Source organism: Ictidomys tridecemlineatus, chromosome 9, assembly GCF_052094955.1.
Source record: "Ictidomys tridecemlineatus isolate mIctTri1 chromosome 9, mIctTri1.hap1, whole genome shotgun sequence".
Classification (NCBI taxonomy): domain Eukaryota; kingdom Metazoa; phylum Chordata; class Mammalia; order Rodentia; family Sciuridae; genus Ictidomys; species Ictidomys tridecemlineatus.
In genome coordinates, this window is record NC_135485.1 from 2,365,635 (window position 1) to 2,392,665 (window position 27,031).

The 27,031-nt window shown below is 52.2% G+C and overlaps 1 protein-coding gene across 5 annotated transcripts in view; it reads left to right on the forward strand.

Moving 5' to 3' along the window:
- The window catches only part of Rgs12 (regulator of G protein signaling 12), a 108,320-nt gene that overhangs the window by 17,015 nt on the left and 64,274 nt on the right, over positions 1 to 27,031 (forward strand). For 4 of the 5 annotated variants that reach the window (XM_078020923.1, XM_078020924.1, XM_040292736.2 and 1 more), the window contains exons 2-3: positions 3,353 to 5,306; positions 23,391 to 23,507. In XM_078020923.1, the coding sequence (XP_077877049.1) occupies positions 3,450 to 5,306; positions 23,391 to 23,507 (1,974 nt within the window). In that variant the 5' untranslated portion in view covers positions 3,353 to 3,449. The remainder of the gene's footprint in view (positions 1 to 3,352; positions 5,307 to 23,390; positions 23,508 to 27,031) is intronic. The other variant, XM_078020925.1, reaches the window with a different exon arrangement.

The following is a 27,031-nucleotide window of genomic DNA, read 5'->3' on the forward strand; positions in this document are numbered from 1 at the left end:
ACCAGGGTTGGAGCTTAGAAGAGACTCCTGGGCCATGTGGAGATGGTTCCTGAGGGTAGGAGGCAGGGATAGGCCTTGGGTGGGTGGAGTGGGGGGCTGGGAAGGGCTGGGCTGCTCTGCCTGGGGAAATGGGGATTCTGCTGACCTGCAGAAGGGTCAGAAGCAGATGGGGTGGGCTGGTTCTTCCCTCAGGGTCAGAAGTGTCACTTGCCTCCAGGGTTTCTTGTCTGGGCTGAGTGGTCTTTGTAGGAAGGGACTGTGTTCTTCATGTTGCAGCCCCAGGCCTGGCTATATGACACCATGTATGGTAGGTGGCATGTCTGCTGTTGGGAATGTGTGGCCAAGGAGCTGGTCCCCAGGAGATTTAAGAGGACTGACTGCTGCAGGTGTTTGTGTCTGAAGGGATAAAAGTGTGCAGAAGGCATTGAATATCGATGACAGTTAAATGGCCTGGAAGTGGCCTCCTCATCCCTTGGTTGGGGCCCGTCCTGAGACTTAAGAATCTGCCAAATCATCCCCTTTGGCACCATGTCCTGCTGTGTCCTGGCATCCTCCTGGTGGCCTCCTGAAGATGACCTAGTGGTCAGGTCTAGCTGGGCCAGACAGACCTGTTGGGTAGGGATTGAGATTGGGGCCTCGATAGTGCTCTTCAGGATGGCCCAGGGACCTGGGGTTAGGATCCAGCTGCTAGATGGGATGGTAGGGGACAGGGTAGCTGGACATAGGAATGGTCAGTGTCTTCTGTGTGTGGTGTGTCCCTGGGGACAGGTGTATGTCTTCCTGGTGTTTGTGTGTTGCCCTATGGGGGTTGGGTAGATGGCCAGGGTCAGCAGCTTTGACCATTGCTGGATGGTGGTCGGGACACGGGTCCCAGTTGGAGAAACTGGCTTGGTAGCACCTGTGCTGACCAGGCCAGGCTGAGGGGAGGGACCAGGGAAGCTGACATCACCCTGTGCTTCAGGTCCTATGGCTTCTCTGCTCAATTGACTCTTGTAGTCTGGTAGAGAAGGAATAGGCCTCCTGTCCCTGGGTGAGGTGAGGCTGTGGTCACAGAGTGTGTGGCAGTCACCCTGGGAGCGGCAGTGGCCTTGGCGTATTGTGTCTGCTGTGGGTCGACTGGATTCTGGGATGTTTTAGGAGGCTGTGTATGCTGTTCCCACCCCTCAGGTGCCGAGACAGCGCAGCTTATCCAGTGGCTGAAGAGCACAGATGTGCTCTCCTGCAGGTCCCAGCTCAGTCCGACCAGGCTGGAATTAGTGTGGGCAGGGCTGGGCTCCTCATCCTTTGACCGGGCCCGTCCTGAGATCCCTCCACCTGCCTGTCCTCTGATGGGTCCTCTGACTCCCCTCATGGAGACCTTGGGATTACATGGGGCCTGTTGAATAATCAGGGGGGTCCCCCATCTCAGACCTTCACTTGATCGCATCTGCAAATCCCGTTGCCATGGGAGGGGATGTGCATGGGCACCGGACATTAGGATGTGGACCTATTAGGGAACGTTATTCAGCTATTGCACCCCTTAAAAGATCCAGCAAAGAGTCCTCAACACACTTATTGATAACTTTACTAAATTTGTTACCTTCTCTATTTCTTCTTCCATCTTCTTTTTCTTTTTTTCTGTTCCTGGGGCTGGAACCTCAGCCCTTGTGGCTGCTGTGTCCTCTGCCACTGAGCCACACCCCCAGCCCCAGTAGGTATGTTCTTACTGATGAATACCAATCAGTTAAATGCTTAGTCCAAACATTTAAATTACTAATTTAGCACCATTTAGGTATTAAATAATACAGTATTTGTAAATAAATTGCTTTTTTCACACATACATTTCAAAAAATGATTTTGTTCAGAGGTGCATCCTGAGAGTCCATTGTCACCAGAAGCTGCTCCTGAAAGCATCTGATCATGCTCTTCCACCCTCAGCTGGCTCCCATCTTCTGTTTATGACTCTGATACTGGAAACTTTATCCCTAAACACAAGAATCTCTTCTAACAACAGATTTTTAAGTCATGTTCCATGTTGTATTCTGGAGCTTCACAACGCAGCCACTGGCTGTGCTGGTTTTAAAGGGTCTGGTGCGGTGGAGAGTCCTCCTGGCAGCTGAGATACATTGAGAATAGGCGTGTGCAGGCTGGCTCCCAGCTGGCCTCTACACCCTGACTGATGAGAGGCCCCTGCACCTTAGCAGTCTATGTAGAAGGTGAGGTTCATGCTGATGCCTGCCCCACTTCTGGGAGTCTGGAGGTTTGGCCCGGACCCTCCGAGGTGCCCAGGGGACCAGCCCCAGTGAATGCCCTGGACACTGAGTCTCTCCTGGGCTCCCTGGTTGGCACTTACACATGTGCCGTCACAGCTCCTTGCTTTGGAGTCAAGCATGTCCCCAAGCTCCACCAGGAGGGGACTCCGGACATTCGTCTGGGCTCCTGGACTTCGCCTCATGCCGTCTCCTGCTGTGGATTTTGCTTGGAGCCCCTTTGCTGTAGTGAGTCATAGCTGTGCGTGTGTCTTTGTGCTGAGGCCTGGGAGTCCTGGTGGCCACTGGCCCTGGGTGGTCTGGGGTCCCTGACACAGGTCTGTTTTCAGTGATATGCAGTACTTTGAGTGATGAAGTCCTGCCCTGGAATAATTAAATTAATATTACATTTCCTTGCTTGTTTTGGGTGGTTGTTTTATCTCTTCTGTTGAGTGTCCTCTGTAGCTTTATAAATCGAGGTTGTTTTAAACTAATGTGTTTTCTGCACACAACACTTTGTTCAAAAAAGTTAATTGTGGGAGGATTGTGGGATATGAGAGAACATAAGTGACCCTGTCTCCTGAGGGAAATGCTTTGAGGGGATTCATGAGCAAATCAAATGTTGGGTGGAGCCATCTTTAGTGCCTTGACCCCAGGACAGCCCTGTTGTTCTGCTGATCTCTGCCACCCAACGGGCACCCTTGGTCACACATGGCCCGCGGTGGCTCCTGGGAATGTGCAGCGGGGCTTGTTTCCATCCCGACCTACATGTGGGGCTAATCTGTGGAGTCCTGCCCGAACCTCCTCAGGGGTCACCCCTGGGAGGCACTTCACAGCTGAAGGGAGGGTTCTTTTTTTTTTTTTTGGTTAGCACAATACCTTTATTTTGTTTATTTATTTACTTTTATATGGTACTGAGGATCGAACCCAGGGCCTCGCCAGCCAGACAAGCGCTCTACCGCCACAACCCCAGCCCTCAGTCCAGCTTTGAGGTGCAGCGGCATGAACTCTGCTGCTCCCTCCTGTGGGATCCGCATGGCAGCCGGGCGGGCCTTCCTTGTGGACTCTTTCTTCCTCAGTGGTGGGGATGGCCTGCTGATAACGAGTGTTTTCTTTCCTCCTAGGGCCTTGTCTTAAGAGGAAATGTGGTAGCCTCGAGCACCCCTGAAGCATGGATCCCCGGGCTTAGCGGCATGCTGTCCGTCTTGGGAGCGCCTCAGGATGTACAGGGCTGGCGAGCCAGGGAGGCGCGTGCGGAGTGTGGAGGTCGCCCGTGGCAGAGCCGGCTACGGGTTCACCCTCTCAGGACAGGCGCCTTGTGTGCTCAGCTGTGTCATGAGGGGCAGCCCCGCCGACTTCGTTGGCCTCCGAGCTGGAGACCAGATATTTGCTGTCAATGAAATCAACGTGAGAAAAGCCTCTCACGAGGACGTGGTGAAGTTGATCGGGAAATGCTCTGGTGTCCTGCGCATGGTGGTTGGCGAGGGCGTCGGCCACCTGGAGTCCTGCTCCAGTGATGAGGAGGGTGGACTTTATGAGGGGAAAGGTTGGCTGAAGCCCAAACTTGACTCTAAGGCATTAGGTATCAACAGGGCAGAGAGAGTTGTGGAGGAAATGCAGTCGGGTGGGATTTTCAATATGATTTTTGAAAATCCAAGTCTTTGTGCAAGTGGTTCAGAGCCCTTGAAACTGCAGCAAAGGTCCCTGTCGGAGTCTGCCGCCCCACGATTGGACCCAGGCTTCGAGGCACTGAGTGCCCCGCGTCCCAGCATGCTTTCCAAGGAGGAAGTGTCAAAAGTCATCAAGGACGACTCGGTTTTCAGCGTAGGACTAGAGGGTCACGATGACTTTGGGCTGGATGCGAGTATTTTAAACGTGGCCATGGTGGTGGGCTATTTAGGCTCCATCGAGCTCCCTTCCACAAGCTCCAACCTGGAGTACGACAGCTTGCAGGCCATCCGTGGTTGCATGCGGCGCCTGCGGGCAGAGCAGAAGATCCACTCACTGGTGACGATGAAGGTCATGCAGGACTGTGTGCAGCTGTGCACAGACAAGGCCAGTGTGGTGGCTGAGTACCCAGCTGAGAAGCTGGCCTTCAGTGCTGTGTGCCCAGACGACAGGCGGTTCTTTGGGCTGGTGACCATGCAGACCAGTGATGACGGGAGCCTGGTGCAGGAGGAGGAGGGTGCCCTGCGGACGTCCTGTCACGTGTTCATGGTGGACCCAGACTTATTTCATCACAAGGTCCACCAAGGCATTGCGCGGCGGTTTGGGTTTGCCTGCACGGCCGACCCTGACACTAGTGGCTGTTTGGAGTTCCCAGCGTCCTCACTTCCCGTGCTCCAATTCATCTCTGTCTTATACCGAGACATGGGCGAGCTAATCGAGGGTGTGCGGGCCCGGGCTTTCCTGGACGGGGACGCTGATGCTCACCAGAACAATAGCACCAGCAGCAACAGTGACAGTGGCATTGGGAATTTCAACCAGGAAGAGAAGAGTAACCGGGTGCTCGTGGTAGACCTGGGTGCCAGCTCGAGCAGGCACAGCCCGGGCAGTGGCCCTGGGTGGGAGGGTGCAGGCGGGAGGGGCTCTCAGCCCTGGGGTGTGCTCTGGAATGGGGCCTTCTGCCGTGACCCTGAGGCGGTCTCCCCATTTGAGGCTGGTCCCCAGACGGACAGGTTCTGGGACTTAAACAAGCATCTAGGCCCACCCTCTCACATGGAGGTGCCCCCAGCCTCCTTGCGGAGTTCTGTCCCTCCTTCTAAGAGGGGTGCTGTCGGTGCTAGCTGTGGTCTGAGCCAGCGGTGGCTCCCGGTCCATGTGCTCCAGGAGTGGCAGTGTGGGCATGCCAGCGACCAGGAGTCATACACAGATTCTACCGATGGCTGGTCCAGCGTCAACTGTGGAACACTGCCCCCTCCCATGAGCAAGATCCCCGCAGACCGATACCGGGTGGAAGGCAGCTTCACGCAGGCCCCACTGAGCTCCCAGAAGAGGGACTGGCCCAGGAAGACCTTTGGAATGCAAAACATTTTTGGGCCCCATAGAAATGTTAGAAGGAGCAAAGAAGACAAAAAGGTAAGCCTGCCGGGGTAGTGCAAGTCAGATACGCTTGGTGGCATAACTGGGCCTTCATATCCCGCGGCCTCTGGCAGGTGCCACAGCTTATTTGCTCTGCCTCAGGCGGCAGGCAGACTGCATTGCCCAGGAGCCCTGGCTCTCCATGGCTCTCATCCTCCTGCTGCCTGGGCCCTGACGCCTGGTCAGCAAGTGGCATGAGAGGAAAGGTGACTTCTCAGCCTGGGCAAGGCCCTCCTCCTGTTCCTCTCTCTGCTGAAACCTTCTGCGGGCTCCTGGCTGGTTGGAGCCAGAGCAGGTGTGGAGCGGAGGCCTGGCTGGGGTGCCACCCTGGAGATGGGATGTTGTTCTCACACCTGAGTCCCCTCCAGCCCTTGGGATTTTCTTGTTATGAAATACTTTATTGAAGGAGACAATGGCTCTCCTGTAGTTTTACCTCTCCCGAGAGTGACTGTGGGAAATGCTAGTGTGTCTGAGGACAGACTTTTTTTTTTTTTAAAAAAAGAAAACCTGTTGTAGTCTCATGGATTTTCAACCTGATTTTTTTTCTTTTTATTTTCTACAACTAAAATGAAATGCATGTTTAATAGGTTGTTCTGGTGGGGGTCTTGTGTTTTCCTGTCCCTGGCAGCTCTGAACCCCAGATGGGACTCTCAAGGAGGTGTCCTCTGCCTTCCTTGCAGGAGCACTCCTAGGGCTGGCCTCGGGGAAGGGTCGGGAGGTCAGGGACTGGAAACTCACTTGAGATGGGATGTTGGTGGTCTCTTGGGCACATATTTAAGAACATGTTCTCCATTGTTCTTATGTAAGCGAGAGAGACACCCAGAGCCGCCTGGCTTTTTGTGGCGGTGGTGCCCTTGCCCACATCCCAGGAAGCAGGGTGGCTTAAGCACAAGACAGTGTCGTGCTTTGCATGATTTACGGTCCTGGTTTACGGTTGCCTGGGAGACACACATATCCTTGTCTGGTTAGCAAGTGAATTGACTGACCCTTGAGGCTCAGGGAGGTCAGCCAGTTGGGAATCTTTCTAGTCTGTCCCCACTGAGCCAGCTGCCTTGGACAAGTGGGGAGCCACAGCCCAGGCTGGACTGAGGCGGGAGGATGGAGTGCCTCTGGGGAGCTGGGGCATCAGTGCTGGACTCAGGCACAGTGCCCACTGCTTTACGACAGCACCAGTGCCTGATCTCACCTTGGCAGGAATTCTTTCTGCCATCAAGCAGGTGGCTTTATTTCCGTTTTACTGGCAAGGAATCGAAGCGTCATGAATGTTGAGAGGCTTGCCCACCACCGGGTGGCAGTTCAGTGCTGGCAAGTCTCCTCCACCCCCGAAGACAGCCCTGCTGTGAAGCAACAGGAGCAGTTGGCCTGGCCACAGCAGAAATGCCCTGTTGTTTGGGGAAGCGGACTGGTCGAAAGGGGCATGCAGCTCTCAGAGAGGAGGACAACTCCTGCAGACCCAGAGGAAGACAAAACTCCAAATTCTGACGTCCCATCCACAGTTTCTCACAACATTTATAGGCTGTCTAGAGTCGTAATGTTCTAGTCTACCTGCTATATGGTTGTGAATGGGGTTTCTAGTGGGAAGCCTGTTTACAGAAGCAGAGTGGGATAAGGGGAAGAACTGGCTGCCCCTAGCCTGGAGCCTCCACAGGTGTGCTTACACTTCAGAGGGGAGTAGTCAGACTCCCAGGGGAAGTTATTTACAATCCAAAAGATAGGGATGGGGTCAATCAGACTTCCTGGAGAAAGACTGAGAGAGGGGAGGGGAACTGGGCCCTTCCTTCCCAGGCTTTGGTTTTTCACCGGCACATTTTATAAGTCCACTTCACAGCCAGGTCTGGTTTGCCATCCCACTGTGTCCAGCTGGGCTCTGCTGTACTTTCCCCATGTGTCTGTGCCTTCCACTTTGCTAAGTGGGTTTCTCATGTCATCAGTGTGGTCTATTCCCACAGCCCCCAGTGGGGAAGCTTCCAGGGGTAATGGGGTGGCCATCAGATGGGTCCTGATGTCCCTCCAACAGGTGGTAGTGACCGGCTCATATAGTGAGGCCACTACAGATGCAGGAGAAGCAGAAGAGAAGCCGGGGACTGAAGCAAGGGCCTGGACATTGGAAGAGCAAGAGGAATTAGAGAAGGGAAGGCAGAGATGCTGGAGACTGTGGACGCGTCAGGCGGCCAGGCTTAGCTGCCGTGAGTTCCTGTGGGGACTGCGGTGGCTGGAGAGCATCACAGTGCACAGCGTAGGCTGAGTTAGTTTGGTCTAGCCAGGAGAGAGCTTGACAGAGGCTTGATCAGGGGAGGGCAATATAAAAACCGGGGGAAGGTGGGCCACTGCTGAGGGAGGGAGGAGCTTGCTAAGGCCAGAGGCATGCAGAAGGCTGAGTTTGGAGAAGCCACCAGGAAGAGACAGGGACCCTTAAAGGAGAAGGCCCTGGAGGGCCGAGTAGAGTTCCGAGGAGCAGCATGTCTGCACGGTAGTGACTTGAGTGCTGGGAGGGTGGAGGGCCTGGCTGCCAAGGAGGAACTGTCATCCAGAGCGACATCTTAGGACCACCATATGCCATCCACGCACCACCACCTGGAAAGCAAAGCCCAGGAGAAGGAACACCCACCCAACCTGGATGCTTCCTGCAGCCCCTCTGTTGGCAGAACCCAGCGAGGGGAAGGGAACAAGGTGGTCAGCCGGGCCCAGCTCGAGGATCAGAGGCTGGGCAAGGAAGGGAGGGTGGGGTGTCGATGATTGGTATGCACCCTGTTTGGCCACACAGCATCCATGCCTCTTCTGCACACACTAGGTCTTCCATACACCAAGGGTGGCCTAGGTGGACCCCCAGGACAGGACTCTCTTGGCGAGGACACTTGCTCCTCAGCTCCGCCCAGCAGTTGGCTGCCAGTTGTTGTGTTGTCCTGTGACTCCTCTGATCCGATTCTGTGAAGTGTGTTCTGTTACGTGTCCACAAGGTTGGCCAGCTCTGTGGTCAGCTAGCCGCTGGACAGCTGCTTCTTTAGGTACCTGGCAGCCGGTCTCCTTGGCCCAGCTGACGGCTCAGTGTGCACTCTATCTTGGCCTCCTTTTCCTTCTCAAGGTCAGAGGTGAGAATTTGGGGCCTTCTCAGGCATTCTTGGACATGTGGCCTTCTAGATGCCCAGGAGCAGGCTGGGGCTTCTTAACCTCCCTGAGTATTTCACTTCCCAGCTTTTTCATTTGAGCCAGCCATGGCCTGCTGGGTGCCTCCTGTGACTGGGGAACTTCTGGCTGGGCAGCCTTGCAAGCTCCCGTGTTTAGTGGGTCACAAGCGTACCATATCCAGGATGGCTGAGCCCCGGGCTTGGGCGGGCCCTGCCAAAGTGTTCTTTCCTTAGGCACTCTCTCTGAACCGCAGATAGCTGACCTCCAGGGAATGGGTCGGTTCGAGTTGCCCAGCTGCTAGAGTTCAGGTGGAAGGCAGAGGTGGAGACTACCATGAGAGCCGGCTCCTCCAGACTAGTGCCCTTCCTCCCCCTCCACCTGCTTGAAACATCTGTGTTGGAGGGGAGAGGACTGCTGGAGGGGCGGTGGCAGTCAGGAGGGGGGTGTGGGAAGACTCCCCTTGATGTCCTAAGTTCTCTGTGCCCCAGCAGAACCTGCTTCTTATTGGCTCAAGAGTATATGAAACCTGTCTTACCTGGGTGGCTGGAGTGGACAGGACTGCCCTGCAGGGCAGGAGAGGGGCAGAGGGATGGTCCTGAGCTGCAGGAGAAGACACTTGGAAACCCCTGTGGGGTTTCCCAGGTCCTGAAAGGAGGGTGCCCCGTGCTAGTGTGAGTGCACTAGCCTGCACTGGCTGCGTGGCCAGGCTGTGGAGGGGCACTGTGCGGCAAGTGGGGCTCCACAGAGGGCTGCGTGAGCAGTGGGCACTCGCCCTCACAGTAGTGGTGGAGCGTGGGCCTCCCGGGTCCAGGTGTGGCAGGCTGGCTCCTCCTGAAGCTACTCTACTTGGAGTGTGTGCGGTGTCTCCCCATGTCCTCACAGAGTCCCTCCTCTTCTCATGAGGACACCAGTCAGACTGGATGAGAAGGCCACATCTGCACACAGTCACCCTGGGTTTGGGGTCAAGGTTCAACGTGTGGATTTGGGGGACCACAGCTCAGCCTATCCTGTCACCCCTTTGGATTGGTTGAAGCCATGTCTTAAAGTGGCCACTGCCAGATCCTGACAGCTCTGTTTGTGTCAGCGGCAGGAGTGATGTTGGAGGATGAAGTGGGCAACGTGGGTCCTGACAGCAGTGCTGGCCTGCCCTGTGACAGCAGGACTGAGGTGCCCTGTGGTGTTCAGGCCGCACTTAGAGTCCCGTCTGCTGGAACCCCATGAGTGTGGGGAACTGTGGCATTAAACATCAGAGAAGGACTTAAACATGATCTAATAAATAATTACAAACTAGAGGCGGCTGAAAAATGAGCTGGCCTCGCTGCTGACTTGCACATGCCTGAATGAGATCCACGTCAGATGTGATGCTGGGCTTAGAGCTAGGAATTCAGTTTGAATTATATAAACACAGGCACATTTTAACATTATGCTTTTAGCATGACTGCGCCCCAGTCTGCTGTGTTCAATTGAGGACAGCAGGCTGAACCACTCTGCCCCTACCCATGTGGCTATGAAAGGAAGGGAGGCCAGCGTGGAGGGAGGGAGGCCGTAGAGGAGCCTGACCTGACCAAGAGCCTCCCAGGGTGTGGAGAGAGCAGGTCATGACAGCAAGCCCTGACTGGTGTGACAGTCTCAACACCCTCAGGCCATTTTAAAAAATATCTTTATTTTGTTTATTTTTATGTTGTGCTGAGGATTGAACCCAGGGCCTCCCACTGCTAAAGGAGTGCTCTACCACTCTACAGCTGAGCCTCACCCTCAGGCCATTTTTAAGTGAGCATATGTATATATGTAAATATATGGGAAAATGGGAGGGACTGCTTCAGATCAGTAACAGTGGCTACCTCAGGGATCAGGGAGAGCTGGGAGGGGACAAGAAGCTCTATCTGGTATTGGTTCTGTTTTTAACAATGGGACTGTGAACATGTTTAATTTACTTAAACATCCCCTTGGAGAAAAAAAAATAACTGTTTTTCTTTTAATTCTTCTAATAAGAACAGTTGGCGAGCCTTGGCCATAGCCGTATTCCTAGGCATAGCTAGTTACAGCTCTCAGGTATCCACCAGGAGAGTCCTGAGTGTACTGACAGCTGGTGTACACTAATGGCACCGTGAGAGCGAGTGTGGGAACAGATGGTGAGAACAGTACCTGGAGAGCAGCGAAACACCACGCCCCAGTCCTTGCTGTGTCCATCTCTAGGGAAGGGCAGCTGTGACCCCCACCTGTGTGACAGTGCTTCCTGGGTGGGGCTGACCTTGCCCAGGTTTCCTTCCAGACACATCAGGGCTGTGTAGGAAGGGACTGTGCGTGTGCCTGCGCCCTATTGTCTCTGGGCCCTGAAGAGTTCATTGGCTCAGAGTTCATCCTGCATAGTGTCACCGTGCCCCAGATCATGGAACAGGAGATGTGTTGGCCTCTGGGACCGTCTGGTGCCTGTGCAGAGTGCTGCGTGAGGGAGGGCATGAAGGCGGAGCAGAAGGCATGAGCCTTTGCTGACTGGAATCAGAGCGTGGGGCTCCCTGAGGTGGGGGGAAATGAGCACAGAGAGGCGTAGGCAGAGGGTGTCCATTCACCTGGTTTCCAGAGGTGAGACTGTTCAGAGCCAAGGGGTCACTCCATCCTGCCAGAACCAGGAGAGTCTGTATTTGAATCACAAACAGTATATTAATTGGTTTTGCTGCTTCTTGAGCCGTATCAAAATGCCTTCATGGTGTAGTCTGCAACTTGATTCCCACCACCCCCACCATACTAGGTATCCTACCACTGAGCCACATCCCTAGTCATATTTTTTTATTTGTACCAGGTATTTAACCCAGGGATGCTTAATCACTGAGCCATGTCCTTAGCCCCCTGTTAAAAAATGTTTTTTTGTGACAGGGTCTCCCTAAGTTGCTGAGAGCCCCCTAAGTTTCCCAGGCTGGCCTTGAATTTGCAATCCTCCGCCTCAGCGACTCAGCCACTGGGGTTACAGGTATGCACCTCCACACCTGGCCAGCTGTTTTTATTTTGAGACAGGGTCTTGTTAAGTTGCCCAGGCTAGCCTTGGACATTCTAACCCTCCGCTTCAGTCTCCTGAGTATCTGGGATTACAGGCCTGCACCTCTGAGCCTAGCTGCAATTGGATTTTTCATCATTCAACACAGTTTCAAAGATGAGTCTGAGGTAGTATGTGTGGCTGCAGTTTATTCTCTATGTACTACTATGGTGTGTGTGTGCCACACACACACAAATTACTAGTAATACTGTGCCATCTCTGGGGGTGGTTGTCAGACTCTTAGCTTTGTGCCCATCTGACAGTAGTGGGATGGCATCTCGCCATAGCTTTGATTCCATTCCCTTCATGTTGGAGGTTTGGGCTTCCTCTTTACTGAGGCACCTGCTCAGTCCTCTTGCCCATTACCACAGGGTGGCCTCATCTTCATGGGCCTTAGACACTGGCTGCTGGTCCTCTGCTGACAGTGCTGCCCATGGATCGGTCCCCAGTCTGTCTCCTAGTGTTTTTAACCCCCTGTGTGTCTTGGCAACCAGGAGTTCTTAATTTGAATGTAGCCAAGTGTGGGAGCCCCTTAAAGTTTTCTTTTGTGTCGTTAAGTAACAAACTTTTAAAAAAAATTTTTAGTCATTGATGGACCTTTATTTAATTTATTTATTTGTATGTGGTGCTGAGAATTGAACCCAGGGCCTCACACGTGCCAGGCAAGCACTCTATCTCTGAGCCACCACCCCAGCCCCAAGTAACAAACTTTTTTTAATATGTATTTTTTTAGTTGTCGGTGAACACAATGTCTTTATTTTATTTTTATGTAGTGCTGAGGATGGAACCCAGTGCCTCACACATGCTAGGTGAGCACTCTGCCTCTGAGCCCCAGCCCTGGCCTGTAAGTAACAAACTTATTACTACCCAGAGGTCAGAAAGGGCTTCTTCTTTTTCCTCCTCTCTGTTTCTTGGACTTGACGTTGCATGAGTACCATCAGTGGGATGAGGGAAGTGCTGTCTGTGGAGGAGCAGTTGTCCAGCTCTGTGTTCGTCCTTTCCCCAGGTCCCTTGCTTGCCCTCTGCCAGAGACCCCATGAATATATGTGAGGGCTCTGTTCCCCGGTTCTCTGTCTTTCCCGTGTGCTTTCAGACACCATTACAGCTTTCTACAAAGTCTGTGTGCCCAACAGGCAAGTCCCCCCACCCCCCACCCCCGCCTCACCGTGGCTCTGCTTGGGCCAAAGCCCTGTGGGCATCCTCACGTCCACTGCAGCTCCATCTGCAGTTGAGTTTGGGATGATCGACATCTGTAGGGAAACAGGCCTTCTTTGTGAAATGGTATCCCCTTGGTTTTGGTTTTCTCTGTTTTCTTTCAGAAAACGTATGATTTCCATCATGAACACCCATAATTAAAGGTGCTGTTTAAGGTTATTTACTCCTAGGTACCCTACATAATTTCACTGCTACCTTTATAAAACATTAATGCTAGCTCTCATAGTCTAAGAAGTGCGTCGGTCGTGACTTGGTGTCCAGTCGCCTGGCTGAGGGTTAGGAAGTTCCCTTCTGTTCCTCTTTGTTAATACTTGTTTTTATGAATAGGTGTTTACTGTTAGCTTTTCTTTCTGAGTAATTTTACATTCCTTGAGATGGTGTGGGTTTCCTATGTTTGATGCTAATGAGGCAAATTGCAAGGATAGTGTTCAGGTGTTAGACCATGTCTGCACCCTGAGGTAGGTGCCCTTGCACCAGGATCTTTTCACACCCTGGTGGATGGGGATATCTCTTTTTTAAAGAGATACAGACAGATTTATTTAGAAAAGCAGAGACACATTCAAGGGAGAATGTGGACCAGAGGGAGAGACTACTGGTTTGCTAATATTTTTTAAAATCTGTGCTTATGAGTGAGACTGTAATTTTCACTTTTCTCCTTGCCTTTGTTTGGCTTTGGTATCAAGGTTATAGTCTCATAAAATCATAAAATTAATTGTAGGGCTGAGGTTGTGGCTCAGTGGTAGAGCACACGTGAGGCACTGGGTTCAGTTCTCAGCACCACATAAAAAAATAAAGATGTCTTGTTCATCTACAACTAAAAATATTTAAAAAAATTAATTGTAGACTTTCTTTCTCTCTCTTCTCCTCCATTCTCTCTCTCTCTCTCTCTCTCTCTCTCTCTCTCTCTCTCTTTTTTTTGGTATATTAGATATTTTATTTATGGGGGAAAAAAACCAAAAACCAAAAAACAGATGCAGTAGCTCACATCCATAATTCTAGCAACTTGAGAGGGTGAGGCAGGAGGATTGCAATTTCAAGGCCAGCCTCAGAAATTTAGTGAGGCCCTAAAGAACTTAGTGAGATCCTGTCTCAAAGTAAAAATTAAAAAAATCCTGGGGATGTAGCTCAGTGGTATAGCACTTGCTTAGCATGCATGAGATCCTGGGTTCAACCCAGTACCGTAAAAATCCCAAAACAACTGCGCATGCACACATGTACGTGCACACACACACACACACACACACACACACTGTTATAACACATAAACACGTGAACACACATGCAGGCACATTCACACTCAAAAATACACAGCGACTCACACATAAGCATGCATACTCTCACACACTTGTACATAAACACACTCAGGCACTCACAAACACTAGCACACACTCACAAGCACAGATTCACACACACATTGACACACATTCACACAAACAGTCCTAAACACATTCAGGCTCACATACACTCATAACACATACTATACAATTCCAGACACACTCACAGTCTCTTTCATGCATATGCACACTCACACATATTTAGTCATTCTCACCTACACGCTAGCACATTCCTAGTTTGTCACACCCATACACTCACAACTCCTCCAGTCATTCTTATGCTCATTCTTTCACATGCTTGCACATCCATGTCATCCCACTCATGCAACCAGACACACACACACTCTCACAGCCACACACAATACAGGCACATATACTTTTATACATTTACACACTCATATACTCTCAGTGCACCGAAAGATGCTCTCATACTCATTTCTATGCACTCACTTTCTCCTTAAAACATACTGGTGTACATACATGTACTTCCATTCACATACTCAAAATACACACATACACACTAACTCACTCACATTCTCAAACTCCAGACTCGTGTATACTGACATGCTAATGCATCCACACACTCACACACTCCTGCATGCCGACAGAGACACACTGTCACAGTCATACAATTCCCACAGTGACACACACACGCATACACATACTGACGCACCGTCATGCTCACATGCTCACAGGCAAACACACGCTCACACAATCACACTGTATCCCAAGCATACACTCTAGCTCAACATACCCATAGTCTCTCTCATAGTCTCTCACACACTTGCACACGGACACACTGACAGTCTCACGTGCTCACATATATCACGCACCACATTTACACCCTCACACCCTCACTGACACACACATACCCACACACCGATACACATAGACTTGCACAGTCACACACAAACCCTGCCACACTGTCATCTCGCATTCTCACTCTGGCTCATACACACTCTTCTAGGGTGAGTTCTGCGTCCTCGAGTCGTGCAGCCAGCTTTCTGAGGGCCAGCGCTTTCTGCCCTTTCATGGAAGCTCTTTGCTTCTGTGTCGTGGGTCGTTGCAGGAGCCGTAGGCAGGCAGTAGATTGAGACCCTCAGGAGGGCCCAGGAATCAGGTCTGGATAAGCGGCTGGTGCAGCCTGCTGTGCCCTGGCGGCCGGGCCCGGGAGCCACGGCTGCTCCTGGCCTCCCTGCCTGAGCTGTTGTCTTGTGCTGGGGGCCTTCAGCTGGGGCGGTCACGCCTGTCTTTTTTCATCTTCAGAGGTCCTAGTCCACACTGGTTTCCGGCACACACTGATGTATTTCCTCCATAATTTAGTTTTCTGTCTCTACTTAAAGTTAAATCCTTTCCTTTATATTCATCTTTTTCTCTTGATAGAAGGCTTAGTTTTTTTCTCTTGTCTTCCTCAAAAAAAAAGGTAATTCACTGTGGCCAGAAAACTTTCCTTCAGCAGCTTAGACATACAACACTCCAAAGCCGTTGCTGTGCTTGTCTAGTTTTATGTTGAAAGGGCCTCTGGGTGACTCTGCAGTTGTTTTGATTTGGGGCTTATGATTTTTCCTGATACATGGAGGTTTGTTCTAACAGACTGAACTGGGAGTTCTGGTTCTCCGCTACACCTTAGCCCCAAGCCTAGCTTTGTGACTGGCCAGGGCTCTGCATCCTCCTCCTGTTCCCCAGCTGGATCCTTGCCTGGCCCTGCCTCCAGAGGGCGCTAGAGGGCACCAGGCAGGTAGAGTATGGTGGCAGCACCTCACCCTGCATGTCAGTTCCTTCCTCTCCAGCCCCCAGGTCCTCCTTCTTCCCCAGTGGGCAGACAGGGCCCCCAGAGATCCAAGCCTGACCCAGGCCCCTCCATGGAGTTTGGACAGTTCCCCTCTCCTCCCTTGGCTCTCCAGCCTTAGAAGAGGTGACTTCTGTGGTGTCTCGGGGCCCCTTTGCCTTCCCCATCGTTCAGCCATGCCGTTCTTCAGGTGGAGCTCTCTGCTAACACGCTGGGCGGGGGGCGGCTCCCCTGAGTGGACCTGCCTGATGCTCTGGAAAAGTAAATCTTCCAGCTTTAAATCTCACTTCTCAGATCTACTGTGTCGCCTCTCTGGAAAAGCTTCAGGTGACCTGGTGTCTATGTTAAGCTGAATTGTCTCTGCTTAGAGTTTATTTGACTAGTAAATTCTGATGAGTTCTATGTACTCATCACTGGGGGTGCGGGGGAGTGGGCCAGGACAGACAGAGGCCTGGCCCTGAAGGGACTGTGGTCTAGGGTTGAATCTATTTGGATTAGGCATTTTGAGTTCTAGCAGTGGAGGCAACAAAAGAAAAAAATATATACAGGTTACATTACATTAAAAGTTGCATTTAGGGGCTGGGGCCGTGCCTCAGTGGTAGAGCACTTGCCTAGCATGTGTGAGGCACTGGGTTGGATTTTCAGCACCACATATGAATAAATAAATAAAATAAAGGTCCATACATATAAAAATATTTTTTTAAAAAGTTGCATTTATTAAAAGCTCAGCCACCCAAGTGGAAAGCAGCAAACAGGACAGGAGAAACATTTGCCAACAGCACAGCTGGTGTGGGTTAGCCCAGATGCCGTAGGAAAGCCCCACTCCTTGACGGTGGTGAACACCCGTCTGCAGAGCGGGGAAAAGACCTGCATGGACCTTTCTCCAAAGAAGTTGTTCAAGTGGCAGTGGCAGGTGAACGGATACTCAGCATCACTACCCACGAGGTAAGGGCCAGTCTAAACCAGTGCAGCTCACTCCCAGTAGGATGGCTGCTGCCCCAAAACTAGGTAATAAGAGTGTGGGAGGAGGTAGAACAGTGAGAACTCTTGCACACTGTTGGAAATGTCGGTGGTGCAGCCATTATAGTGTGTTAGTTCCCTAAAAGTAGAGCCCCCAAATGATCCAGCAATTCCACTTCTGAGGTGCATTTGCAAGCCTAAGAGCAGACTCAAGAGATGGGACCGTGTGTGCAGCAGCGTCATCCGCAGGAAGCACCCAAGTGTCCCCCACAGAGGAATGGAAATACAATGTGCCCACTCTCCCTGTGGAGCATGATTCAGCCTCAGACAGAACATCCAGAGGCATGCCACGGCAGGGTGGAACTGAGGACTTCACTGAGAAGGATAAGCTGTTCAGGGACAGACACCTGATTCAGTACATCCCAGGCTGGGAGTCCTGGAGCCCATGCAGCAGATAGCATGGTGGTTCGCAGGGGCTGTTGGAGGTGGTGGGAGCTAGTGTTCAGGGAACAGAGATTCTGTTTGGGAAGATGGGAAGCTCTGGAGACGGAGGGTGGTGTTTGAACAGCCCTGTGAAAGTGCCTGATGCTACCCAAGTGATCAAGATGGCACATTTTGTGTTATGTGCATTAAATGGCAGATTTATAAAAGTAACTCAAAAAGCACAGTGCAGTAATAGAATAAGATCTGGGAGCCAGCCATGGTGACACATGCCTGTAATCCTAGTGGCTTGGGAGGTTGAGGCAGGAGGATCCCCAGTTCAAATTCAGCCTCAGCAACTTAGTGAGGCCCTGTGTCTAGATAAGAAATAAAAAGGGTTGGGGATGTGACTTAGTGGTTAAGCACCTTGTGTCCCTCCACCCCCCCAAAAGGATCTGAACTTCATGGCAGACCAGCCGCCCTCCTGGGCCTTGGCAGTTCTCTGTGTCTTCTGTTCTCATCTGTTTCCTGAGGGTTGGACTAGCTGGTTACCTGGTCACTTCTTGCCCTGCATTGGGGGGTTCCAGGGGAGAATGTGTTGTTGACCCAGAGAGGGGTTGATGGTTTGGCCCCAGAACAGCAGGCAGGGGTCAGCAGACCCTTACCCCATTTCTAAAAATGTTTCATGTGGGGACCTGTCAATTTAAGAAAACAACAAATAGTGCCATTTTTACCCTATAGGTGAAGTGTCACTTCAGTCACTTGTACTCATTCCCAGAGTTGATTTAGCTTTTTGTAGGAATGTCTGTCTGTCTGCTGGATTGTTAGATTTTTTTCTTTCTTTCCATTTCCAAATCTCACAACCTGTCTGCATGTAACTGGGTGCAGGCTTCCCCCTGCCTGCACTGGGGTACAGGTCCCCAAGCCGACTGCAGCAGGGCAGCTTGCAGGTGTGGCCGTGATGTCCCAGGCAGAATTTCCTGTGTAGTCACCTGAGTTTTAAAAATTAAGCTTTTTCTTATCACAAAGCCATGGGTTAATTACCCACTCCCCTAAATGCAGAAAGTACTGAATAGCTATATAATTTGTACAAAATAGACTCATTTTGTACAGATTTTGTAGCCTTTTCTGGTTAGCAGTAGACTCGGGATGTTTCACATGTTATTACTTGTGCTGTGACAAAGCCATCTGCATGGCTGCTCGGCTGACCTTGGACTTGGGTGGTCCTCCCCAACAGCTGTTGGGCAGTCAGCCCCCACATTGTTCAGCTTCATTAAGCCACTCAGCACCTTCCCCTCTGTCCTCTCAGCAAGTCCTGGGTGCTGAGCACTGTGCTGGGCGGCGGGTTTAAGAAGGGAACAGACAGAAGCTGAAGCCAAAGGTCCCTGCCACTCTCGTGGACGTGCCAGTCCACAACAGGTATGTGCAGATGCTGGCAGTGTGCAGTCTCGGTGGTGGGCAGGAAAGGCAGAGGAGGGGGCCCTGGGGAGTTTAACCTAGACCAGGGCCTGCAGTCTAGTACAGGAGGGGACGAGGGTTGAGGGCCCTGGGAAGTCTGTTTGGCAGGACAGGCCTTGCAGCCTCAGCAATAGCAGAGTAAGACTGGAGTCCCACAGTTATGAGTGGGTGGTCAGGAGGGGTTAGGCCAGCCTCGAGATGCTGGCCTTTCAGATCAAATATATTTTTAGACTTAGAATGAGCTTTAGGCAAGTTTTTGAAAAATGAATTTCTCTGACAAGTGTTTCTTGAGACTCTTTCACATTCTTTACTTGCCAACAAGGAACCCAGCAAGGTGGCCTGGCACACGGGCTGTTGCAGTACGAGGGCAGGTGAGGTGTGGACCTGAGCTTGCACACGGACACAGCCCAGGCCTGAGAGAGTGCTGGTTCCCTAGCCAGACTGTAATGCCATGTCCATAGCAATGCTTTCTCAGTTGTCACACCAGACCCTCTGTGGCAGGTAGCCCGATGTGCCTGCCATCAGGAGCAGACACGATGAAGACACTTCTGTGCCTGCACCGCAGCCACAGGTTCACTGCCCCCAGCAGGAGGCAAGAATCCACATCAGTGCAGACACCCAGTCTCCAGGGGCCTGGCAGGAAGGGTTCCCCAGGCTTCAGCTTGGAGACCTGCCTGTGCAGGCTGTCCACTCCTCAGCTGGGGACACAGGTCTTCCTGTGCAACTGTGTCTTGGAGTGAACTTGACCTGGCCCTGGCTGTGAGGTGCCCTGTGGTGCTCAGCTCTACCCTCACCCCTGCTGGTCTTTCTTTTGTGCTGCCTGTAACTGAAGGGAAGCCCGCTGGGTCAGCTGTGGCTTTCTGGAGGGCTCTCCTCAGAGTTTGGCTGTGGAGGGTGAAAAGAGGGTGCTTCCCCACCCTGGCAGCCACAGCCTCTGGTCCTAGGGCCCCTTGCCTGCCCTCCAAGGCTGCCCCCCCAGCTGCCCTCCAAAGCTGCCCCCCATCTGCCCTCCAGGGCTGCCCCCTCACTGCCCTCCAGGGCTGCCCCCCTACCTTCCCCTTTAGGGCTGCTCCCCCCCAGCTGCCCTCCAGAGCTGCCCCACCTGCCCTCCAGGGCTGCCCCCCACCTGCCATCCAGGGCTGCCCCCCTACCTGCCCTCCAGGGCTGCCCCCCACCTGCCATCCAGGGCTGCCCCCCACCTGCCCTCCAGGGCTGCCCCCCACCTGCCATCCAGGGCTGCCCCCCACCTGCCCTCCAGGGCTGCCCCCCACCTGCCATCCAGGGCTGCCCCCCACCTGCCATCCAGGGCTGCCCCCCACCTGCCATCCAGGGCTGACCCCCACCTGTCCTCCAGGGCTGCCCCCCACCTGCTCTCCAAGGCTGCCCCCCACCTGCCCTCCAGGGCTGCCCCACCTGCCCTCCAGGGCTGCCCCACCTGCCCTCCAGGGCTGCCCCCCACCTGCCCTCCAGGGCTGCCCCCCACCTGCCATCCAGGGCTGCCCCCACCTGCCCTCCAAGGCTGCCCCCCCACCTGCCCTCCAAGGCTGCCCCCCACCTGCCCTCCAAGGCTGTCCCCCACTTGCCCTCCAGGGCTGCCCCCCAGCTGCCCTCCAGGGCTGTCCCCCACCTGCCCTCCAGGGCTGCCCCCCACCTGCCCTCCAGGGCTGCCCCCTTCCCAGCTACCTGCCCTCCAGGGCTGCCCCCCTACCTTCCTCTTTAGGGATGCCCCCCCAGCTGCCCTCCAGGGCTGTCCCCCACGTGCCCTCCAGGGCTGCCCCCCCCCAACCTGTTGTCCAGATCCTCGCCCCACCTGCTGTTCAAGGCTGCCCCTTACCCCCTGTCATACAGGGCTGTCCCCGCTACCTGTTGTCCAGGGCTATCCTCCTCCGCCAGCTAGCATTCCCCGCCCCTCCAGCTGCCCTTTAGGGCTGCCCCCCCCCCAGCCTCCCTTTTGCCTTCTCTGCCCCAGGACACAGCTTCTTAGGGAGGTGCTACCTCTGGTTCCCTCCTGGGCTCCACTGCAAGAGTCCTCTGTGTTCCTGTGGCATCTGTCACAGGAGGCTGACTGTGGCTCCTCTCTGTGTGCCCAGCACATTCTGCCACTCTTTCCATGGGTCAGCATTCATGTGTTTCCCCTGGCTGGGACCTGGTGTGTGTTCAGGACCTGCTGGTCGTGGGTGTTGGTGGGTGACCCAGCATGGCGGGGGCTCTTTCCCTGTACCCTCAGGTGAAAGGCGTGTGTATTCCTGTTGGATCCCATTCCTGTTGGCATTGACATCCTTCTGAGAGAAGAGCCTCGTGCCCTCTTTGCCCTGCTGTTCTCTTGCAGTCTGTCCCCTCCCCTCCTGTTTCCTCCTGCTGCTCTCTGTTCATAGTCCCCCACTGTTGGTCCATCCAACTGTGTGCTCCATTCTGATGGCCTTTATCAAGTGCCCCCACAGTGTGGCCTTGCTTTGCCTGTCCCTTGCTCTGCAGCCTGTCTGACCGCTGCTAGGATTTTACCAGTGAGTGTGGGGACAGGGATGTGAGAAACAGGTTCACCTGTCCCCACCAGCCCAAAGAGCAGACTGAGAGGCCCGGGGCAGAGCAGAAAGCAAGCTTTACTGTCCGTCTTGCAGGAGTGGCGCTGGGGGGGCAGGACACCCAGAGCAGTTACATCCTGCTGTCTCCTAGTGCCCTGCAACCCTCCCTGGCTGAGTACCATGGGGTGCACAGTCTTCCTGACATCGCCTCGTTTCCTGTCTCCTGTTGGGCTGTTTAAGGAAATATAACTTTAGTGTTCCCATCTCCCTGCTCTCTTGTGGTGGAGAGTTTTCTGGATCTAGTGCCTTTGGCACGGACATAGCTCTCACTTCCTTACTAAGTTACCATTTCTTAACAGAGAGAGCCTCTCTGTCGGTTAGGCCTTCTGGTTGTCAAGGGGCAGTTGAGGGCATGGACTTGGGATCTGCCACATCCACAGGCTGTGATGCTCTTGTATGAGTTAACTGCTTTCCTCTCCATTCTGTTTCTCCTCCAGCTGCCTTTATTACAGCCCAATTTTACATTTAAGGCTAAATACTGGGGCTGGGAATGTGGCTCAAGCGGTAGAGCGCTCGCCTGGCATGCGTGCGGCCCGGGTTCGATCCTCAGCACCACATACCAACAAAGATGTTGTGTCCGCCGAGAACTAAAAAAATAAATATTAAAATTCTCTCTCTCTCTCTCCTCCCTCTCTCTCTCTCTCTCTCTCTCTCTCTCTCTCTCTCTCTCTCTCTCTCTCTCTCTCTCTCCTCTCTCACTCTCTCTTTAAAAAAAAAAAAAAAGAGTTAGGGATGTGACTCAGTGGTAAAGTGCCCCTGAAGTTAGAAAAAAAAAAAAGGCTAAATACTGATTCCTGAAAATGGACCACCAGATTTTCTATTTCTTGGAGGGGGTGGGAGGACTTTGTGTGTAAGGGTAGGGTTTCTGTGGTGGCCTCTAGCCCTGGGCTGGCTGAAGGGATATGAGGACAGGAGTAGGGGTAGGGACTCTGAGACACCTGGCATTGGTGGGCTAGAGGTCCTGGTAAAGAGTGTTGGGTGGGACACTAAGGAAAGAAGGTGGGAAGGCAGAAGCTGGTGACTAGAGACACTTGGCATTGAGATGACCAAGGAGGGCTGGGACAAGTGTGGGGCTGGGTGGTCATGTGGGAAAAGGACAGATCCTGACACTGAGGAGGATGGAGGCCCAGTGTGGGGGTCGTGCAGGGGTTCTGGATCTAGACACCAGGAAGAGCATTGGGGGTGGGGGGAGCAGAGCAGGAGGTGGGCTGTGCTCTGGGGTGGGGCGCATGGACCAGGGCAGGTGGACCATGGCTGTACTTGCAGGACCCTGGAAGGCTGGGCCTTGCTCCTTTGCTGTCTCTGTCACCAGCAGGGGTGACAGGGGTCGGTCTGTGGGCCAGGATGTCACTCCTGTGTGGCTCAGAGAAAGCAGCAGTGAGCCAGAGTTCAACCCCTAGTGACTTACAGGGAGTTGTTGCAGGGGTTCCCTCAGGTGGGCACAATCTTTAGGTAACAACAAACAACTTGGTGACCTCCTTCCGCCAGAGGCAGTCTCAGGTTCGCAAGTGTCTGGGGATCCCGCTTGCCGGCTCTGCGGGAAGTTTCTGCCATGTGCTGGGCACCAGGGACTGCTGGTGAGTCTCCCCGAGTCCTACGGGGGAAAGAGCCACAGTCTTACCAGCTGCATGCTTTGGGCGTTGGTGCTGGTTGGCCTGTGGGCTCGCGAGAGCAGCCTGTGCACCATGCTTCCCGCTCCCCAAGCGCTCCCCTGCTCTTCCTTTGGCTCTTTGGAGTCGGCTGTCCTGTGCCTTTGGGGTTAGAGAGTGGGGCTTGGAGGTGTCATCTGGCGCAGACAGTTGGCAACTGGCAGAGCAAATATCTGGAAGTCCTGGGACGTCTCTTTCCCCTTCAACTTTGTTTTGTTTTTAAGAATTTATTTTAATTGTAGATGGACACAATGCCTTTATTTTATTCATTTATTTTTATGTGGTGCTGAGGATCAAATCCAGGTCCCTGCACGTGTTAGGCGAGCGCTCTACCACTGAGCCACAACCCCAGCCCCTCAGCTTTATTTTTGATTGCGTAAAATGTACTAGTGAAGCTCACCCTGGATGGCACCAAGTCTATTACACCTCGACTCCACTGTCCTGTGCAGTGGGGAAGAGCTGAATGTCTGCTCTGGAAGGGCCACCTGACATGCCTTTTTTTGTTGCTGTTGTTTAGGGCTCCAAATTTGTGCGGGGAATTGGGTTCACCCAGACTTCTCAACGAACTTCTGCGCGGAGATCGTTTGGAAGATCCAAGAGGTTCAGCATCACGCGGTCCCTCGATGACCTAGAGGTAGGTCAGGTTAATTCTTCTTGCTCAAGATCCTGAAGCTAAAAATCGGCCTTAGAGATGCGTCCTTCCGTCCTTTGGCCTGCCTGGACCTCCCCCTCCTCAGTGGGAGCCTCGGCTTCCCAGAGAAGCTCCCCAGCGTTGCTTGACCTCTGCTGCCCTGGAGGTGCTTGTGAGCATCCGTGGCCCTCAGCATAGGAGGCACTGTGTAGACAGGAGCTCGTTTGATCCCAGGAGCCTTCCTGGAGGAAGGAGTTGGTCCTGAGGGCATACTGTTCTGGATGGCTTTTTCATCTTTTATTCCTTTTTTTTTTTTTTTTTTTTTTTTACAAATAGTGAATTTTATTTTTGGGGAGCAATTTCAGTTTTACAGAAAACTTGAGCACAAGTCACAAAGCTTCCACCCCCACCCCGCTCCTGTCCTCAGGGCACCAGTTGACATGCTTGTGTAGGAGGGGTGCATGTGTCACAGCAGATGCAGAGCTGCTAACTAGGGCACAGGGCAGTGATCATGCCTTAGCAGGTGTGGACAGGTGGATGATGCAAACCCACCTGGTGGCAGGGGCAGGACATGGCCTTAGACACTGTATGCCTTATTCCACCACTTTTAAAATGCTGCACTGTGTTTTCAAGACTTGCTCACCCAGCTTTAGCTCTGCTGCTGTCTTGTGGCCTGGTATGGCATTCTGCTTCAAGTGCATGCAAAGCGCTCTCCTGCCCAGCTCCATGAGCACACAGTGGCACTGTGCCGGACTGTCCCATGAAAGGAAGGGCCAGGCGAGGGGCACGGCTACATGCTTGCCCCTGTGGCTGCTCTGACTCGCTGTTCAGGGAGGAGGGCAGGGCTGTTGTGTGCTGGTGTCCTGTCTTCCAGTGAGGCTTTCTGCCAGGTATGCTGTCTGGGAGACAAACCAGACAGACCCAGGTCCCTGCCCAAGAGAGGGAGAAACATGTGTGTGCAGCTTTGCTCAGTGTGGAGGGCCACAGGTCACTGTGGTCACTGAGGTGGGCTTCCACTGCTCGTGTTTCTCACATCTCAGAGGTGGTCACCCAGGCCTGGGCCCTGACATCCTCACTGCTAGAAGGAAGTGAGTGGGCTGGCTGTTTGGGTCTCTTGCCTCCAGTCTTGGGAAGAGCCCAGCTGAGGCATGGTCCTCAGTGCCCCTCCTCAGGCAGAAGCCTGGGTGCGGAGACTCTGTTGCTCTCAGGCTTTCCATCACCTGTGCCACCTCTTTTTTTTTTTTTTTTTTTTTTTGTGGTACTGGGTCTTTAATCCAGGTGTCCTCTACCACTGAGCCACATCCCCAGCCCTTTTTTTTCAATTTTGAGGTAGGGTCTCACTAAGTTATTTAGGGCCTTGCTAAGTTGCTAAGGCTGGCTATGAACTTGGGTTCCTGGCTCCGCCACACCGTCTTCTCTGCCACCTGGGAGTGGACCAGAGACAGCGGCAGAGAGCTCTCTGTGGACCTGGTTAGTGAGCAGCACAGTGCAAAGTGACCCGAGGTCAGAGGAAATTCTGAGGAAATGAGAAGGCACTTTGAACCGAAAAATAATGAAAATACCATCTGTCTAAAATTGTGGGTCTTAGCACAACTGTGCTTATAGATTCATCGCCCCTAGATCACCAAGGAAAGGAGGTAGAAGGCATCATAAGTGTGGACAAGGGCCAGAGAAGTCATGGCTGGACAGTAACAATGGTCAGAATAGCAGTTTATGAAACAGGAAACTAACCAACTCAACTTAGAACAGATGAAAGAGGATTACTTCCCAGCTGGTCTTATGAGGTCACTATAATCTTAGTACCAATCTGCTGAGACACTAGAAGAAAGGAAAATTCAAGCAAGCTCACCAACAGTAGCCTTGAAAATCCTAAGCCACACATTAGCTAGTGGAGTCCAGCAGTTTATAAAAAGGGGAACAAACACCACCTTTATTCAAAGGGTATAGTGTTTTTGAATATCTGAAAATCAATCACTATAACTTACCACATTAGCAGAGTAAGGTAGGAAAGGCCTACTGTCAGTAGAGGCAGGAAAGACACTTGATAAAACTCCGAACCCACTTGTGGCGAAACAAACAAAACGTGATACAGCAGAAATGAGGGCCTCTTTTAGTCTGAGGAAGGTGAGGGAACCCATGGCCTGTGTCCTGTGCAGTCTGTCCTTGGAGAGCAGGAGCAAGAGAAAGGCGTCTGATTCACCTTTCTGTTTAAATTTTTGTGGGCCATCCTAGTTAAATGTCCTTAGAAGGTAAAAACAGTAGAAGCCTAAAAAGCTTGCAAAGAGGGCCGCGGCTGGGGCCAGCGGTAGAGTGCTGCTTAGCACATGGGAGCCCTGGGTTCGATCCTCAGCACCACATAAAATATAAATAAATAAAATAAAGGTATTGTGTCCAACTACAACTAAAAAATATTTTTAAAAAAAGCTTGCAAAGAATAAATGAAAATGTTTTTCTCAGGTGATACGATTGCAACCTAGAAAACCCAAATGTGTCTGTAGAGAGTAGTGAGTGAATTGAGCAAGGTTGCTAGACATTTGGTTTCTTTTATTGATGCCTGTGGTGCTGGGGAGGGACGCAGGGCCTCCTTCACACTGAGCCCGCACTCTCCTGCTCAGCTGTGTGGCTGCCCTGGAGGTGTAGCTCATGTATAGGAGCCAGTTATGAGTACAGTTAGAAAACGAGGGTATGCATTTTAGTCAAAATACCAGCAGGCATTTTGTGGAACTTAAGAAAATGACTCTAAAATATTCATGGAAGTGAAAACAAAATATCATTGAAGTGTAAAAGGCTGAGAGTAGCCAAATATTTTTTTTTTCTACTTTTGACTCTGGTAAAGTACACAGAACAGAAGTTGCCATTTCAACCATTGTAGGTGTGCAGTTCAGTGCCCTTAGGCACGTCTGCCGTAGGCACTGCCGTCTCTGTCCATCTGTACCACTTTTTTTGTCTTGCTAACTGGAATTCAACCCATTACACAGGAACTCCCCTTCCCTCCTCCTGGCACCCGGCAAGCCCTCTACTTTCTGAAGCAGAGATTTTGACCATGAGTAGAATCCTGCAGTATTCACCCTTTTATTTCACTTATGCTAAGTGAAATAAGCCCTCAATCCATATTGTGGCATGTGTCAGTTTCCCATAAGAATTTAAATTTCTTCCTTCAGCTGGTAATATTCCTCTGCAGGGAAGACTCACTCTGCTCATCCATTTGTCTGCTGATGGATCCTTGGTGTTGCTGTGAACTTGGGTGTCCAAATATTCCTGCTTTCCAATGCTCAGCACATAAAAAAAATAAAATAAAAGAGATAATATCTTGCATTCTATCAGATCATGATGGAATAAAGTTAGAAATCAATAATAAAATAAAAAATGGATGCTATTCTAACACCTGGAGATTGAATAATGCATTACTGAATGACCAATAGATATCGGAAGAAAACAGGGATGAAATAAAAAATACTTAGAGGTAAATGAGAATAGTGATACAATATATTAAAGTCTCTGGGACATAATGAAGGCAGTGCTAAGAG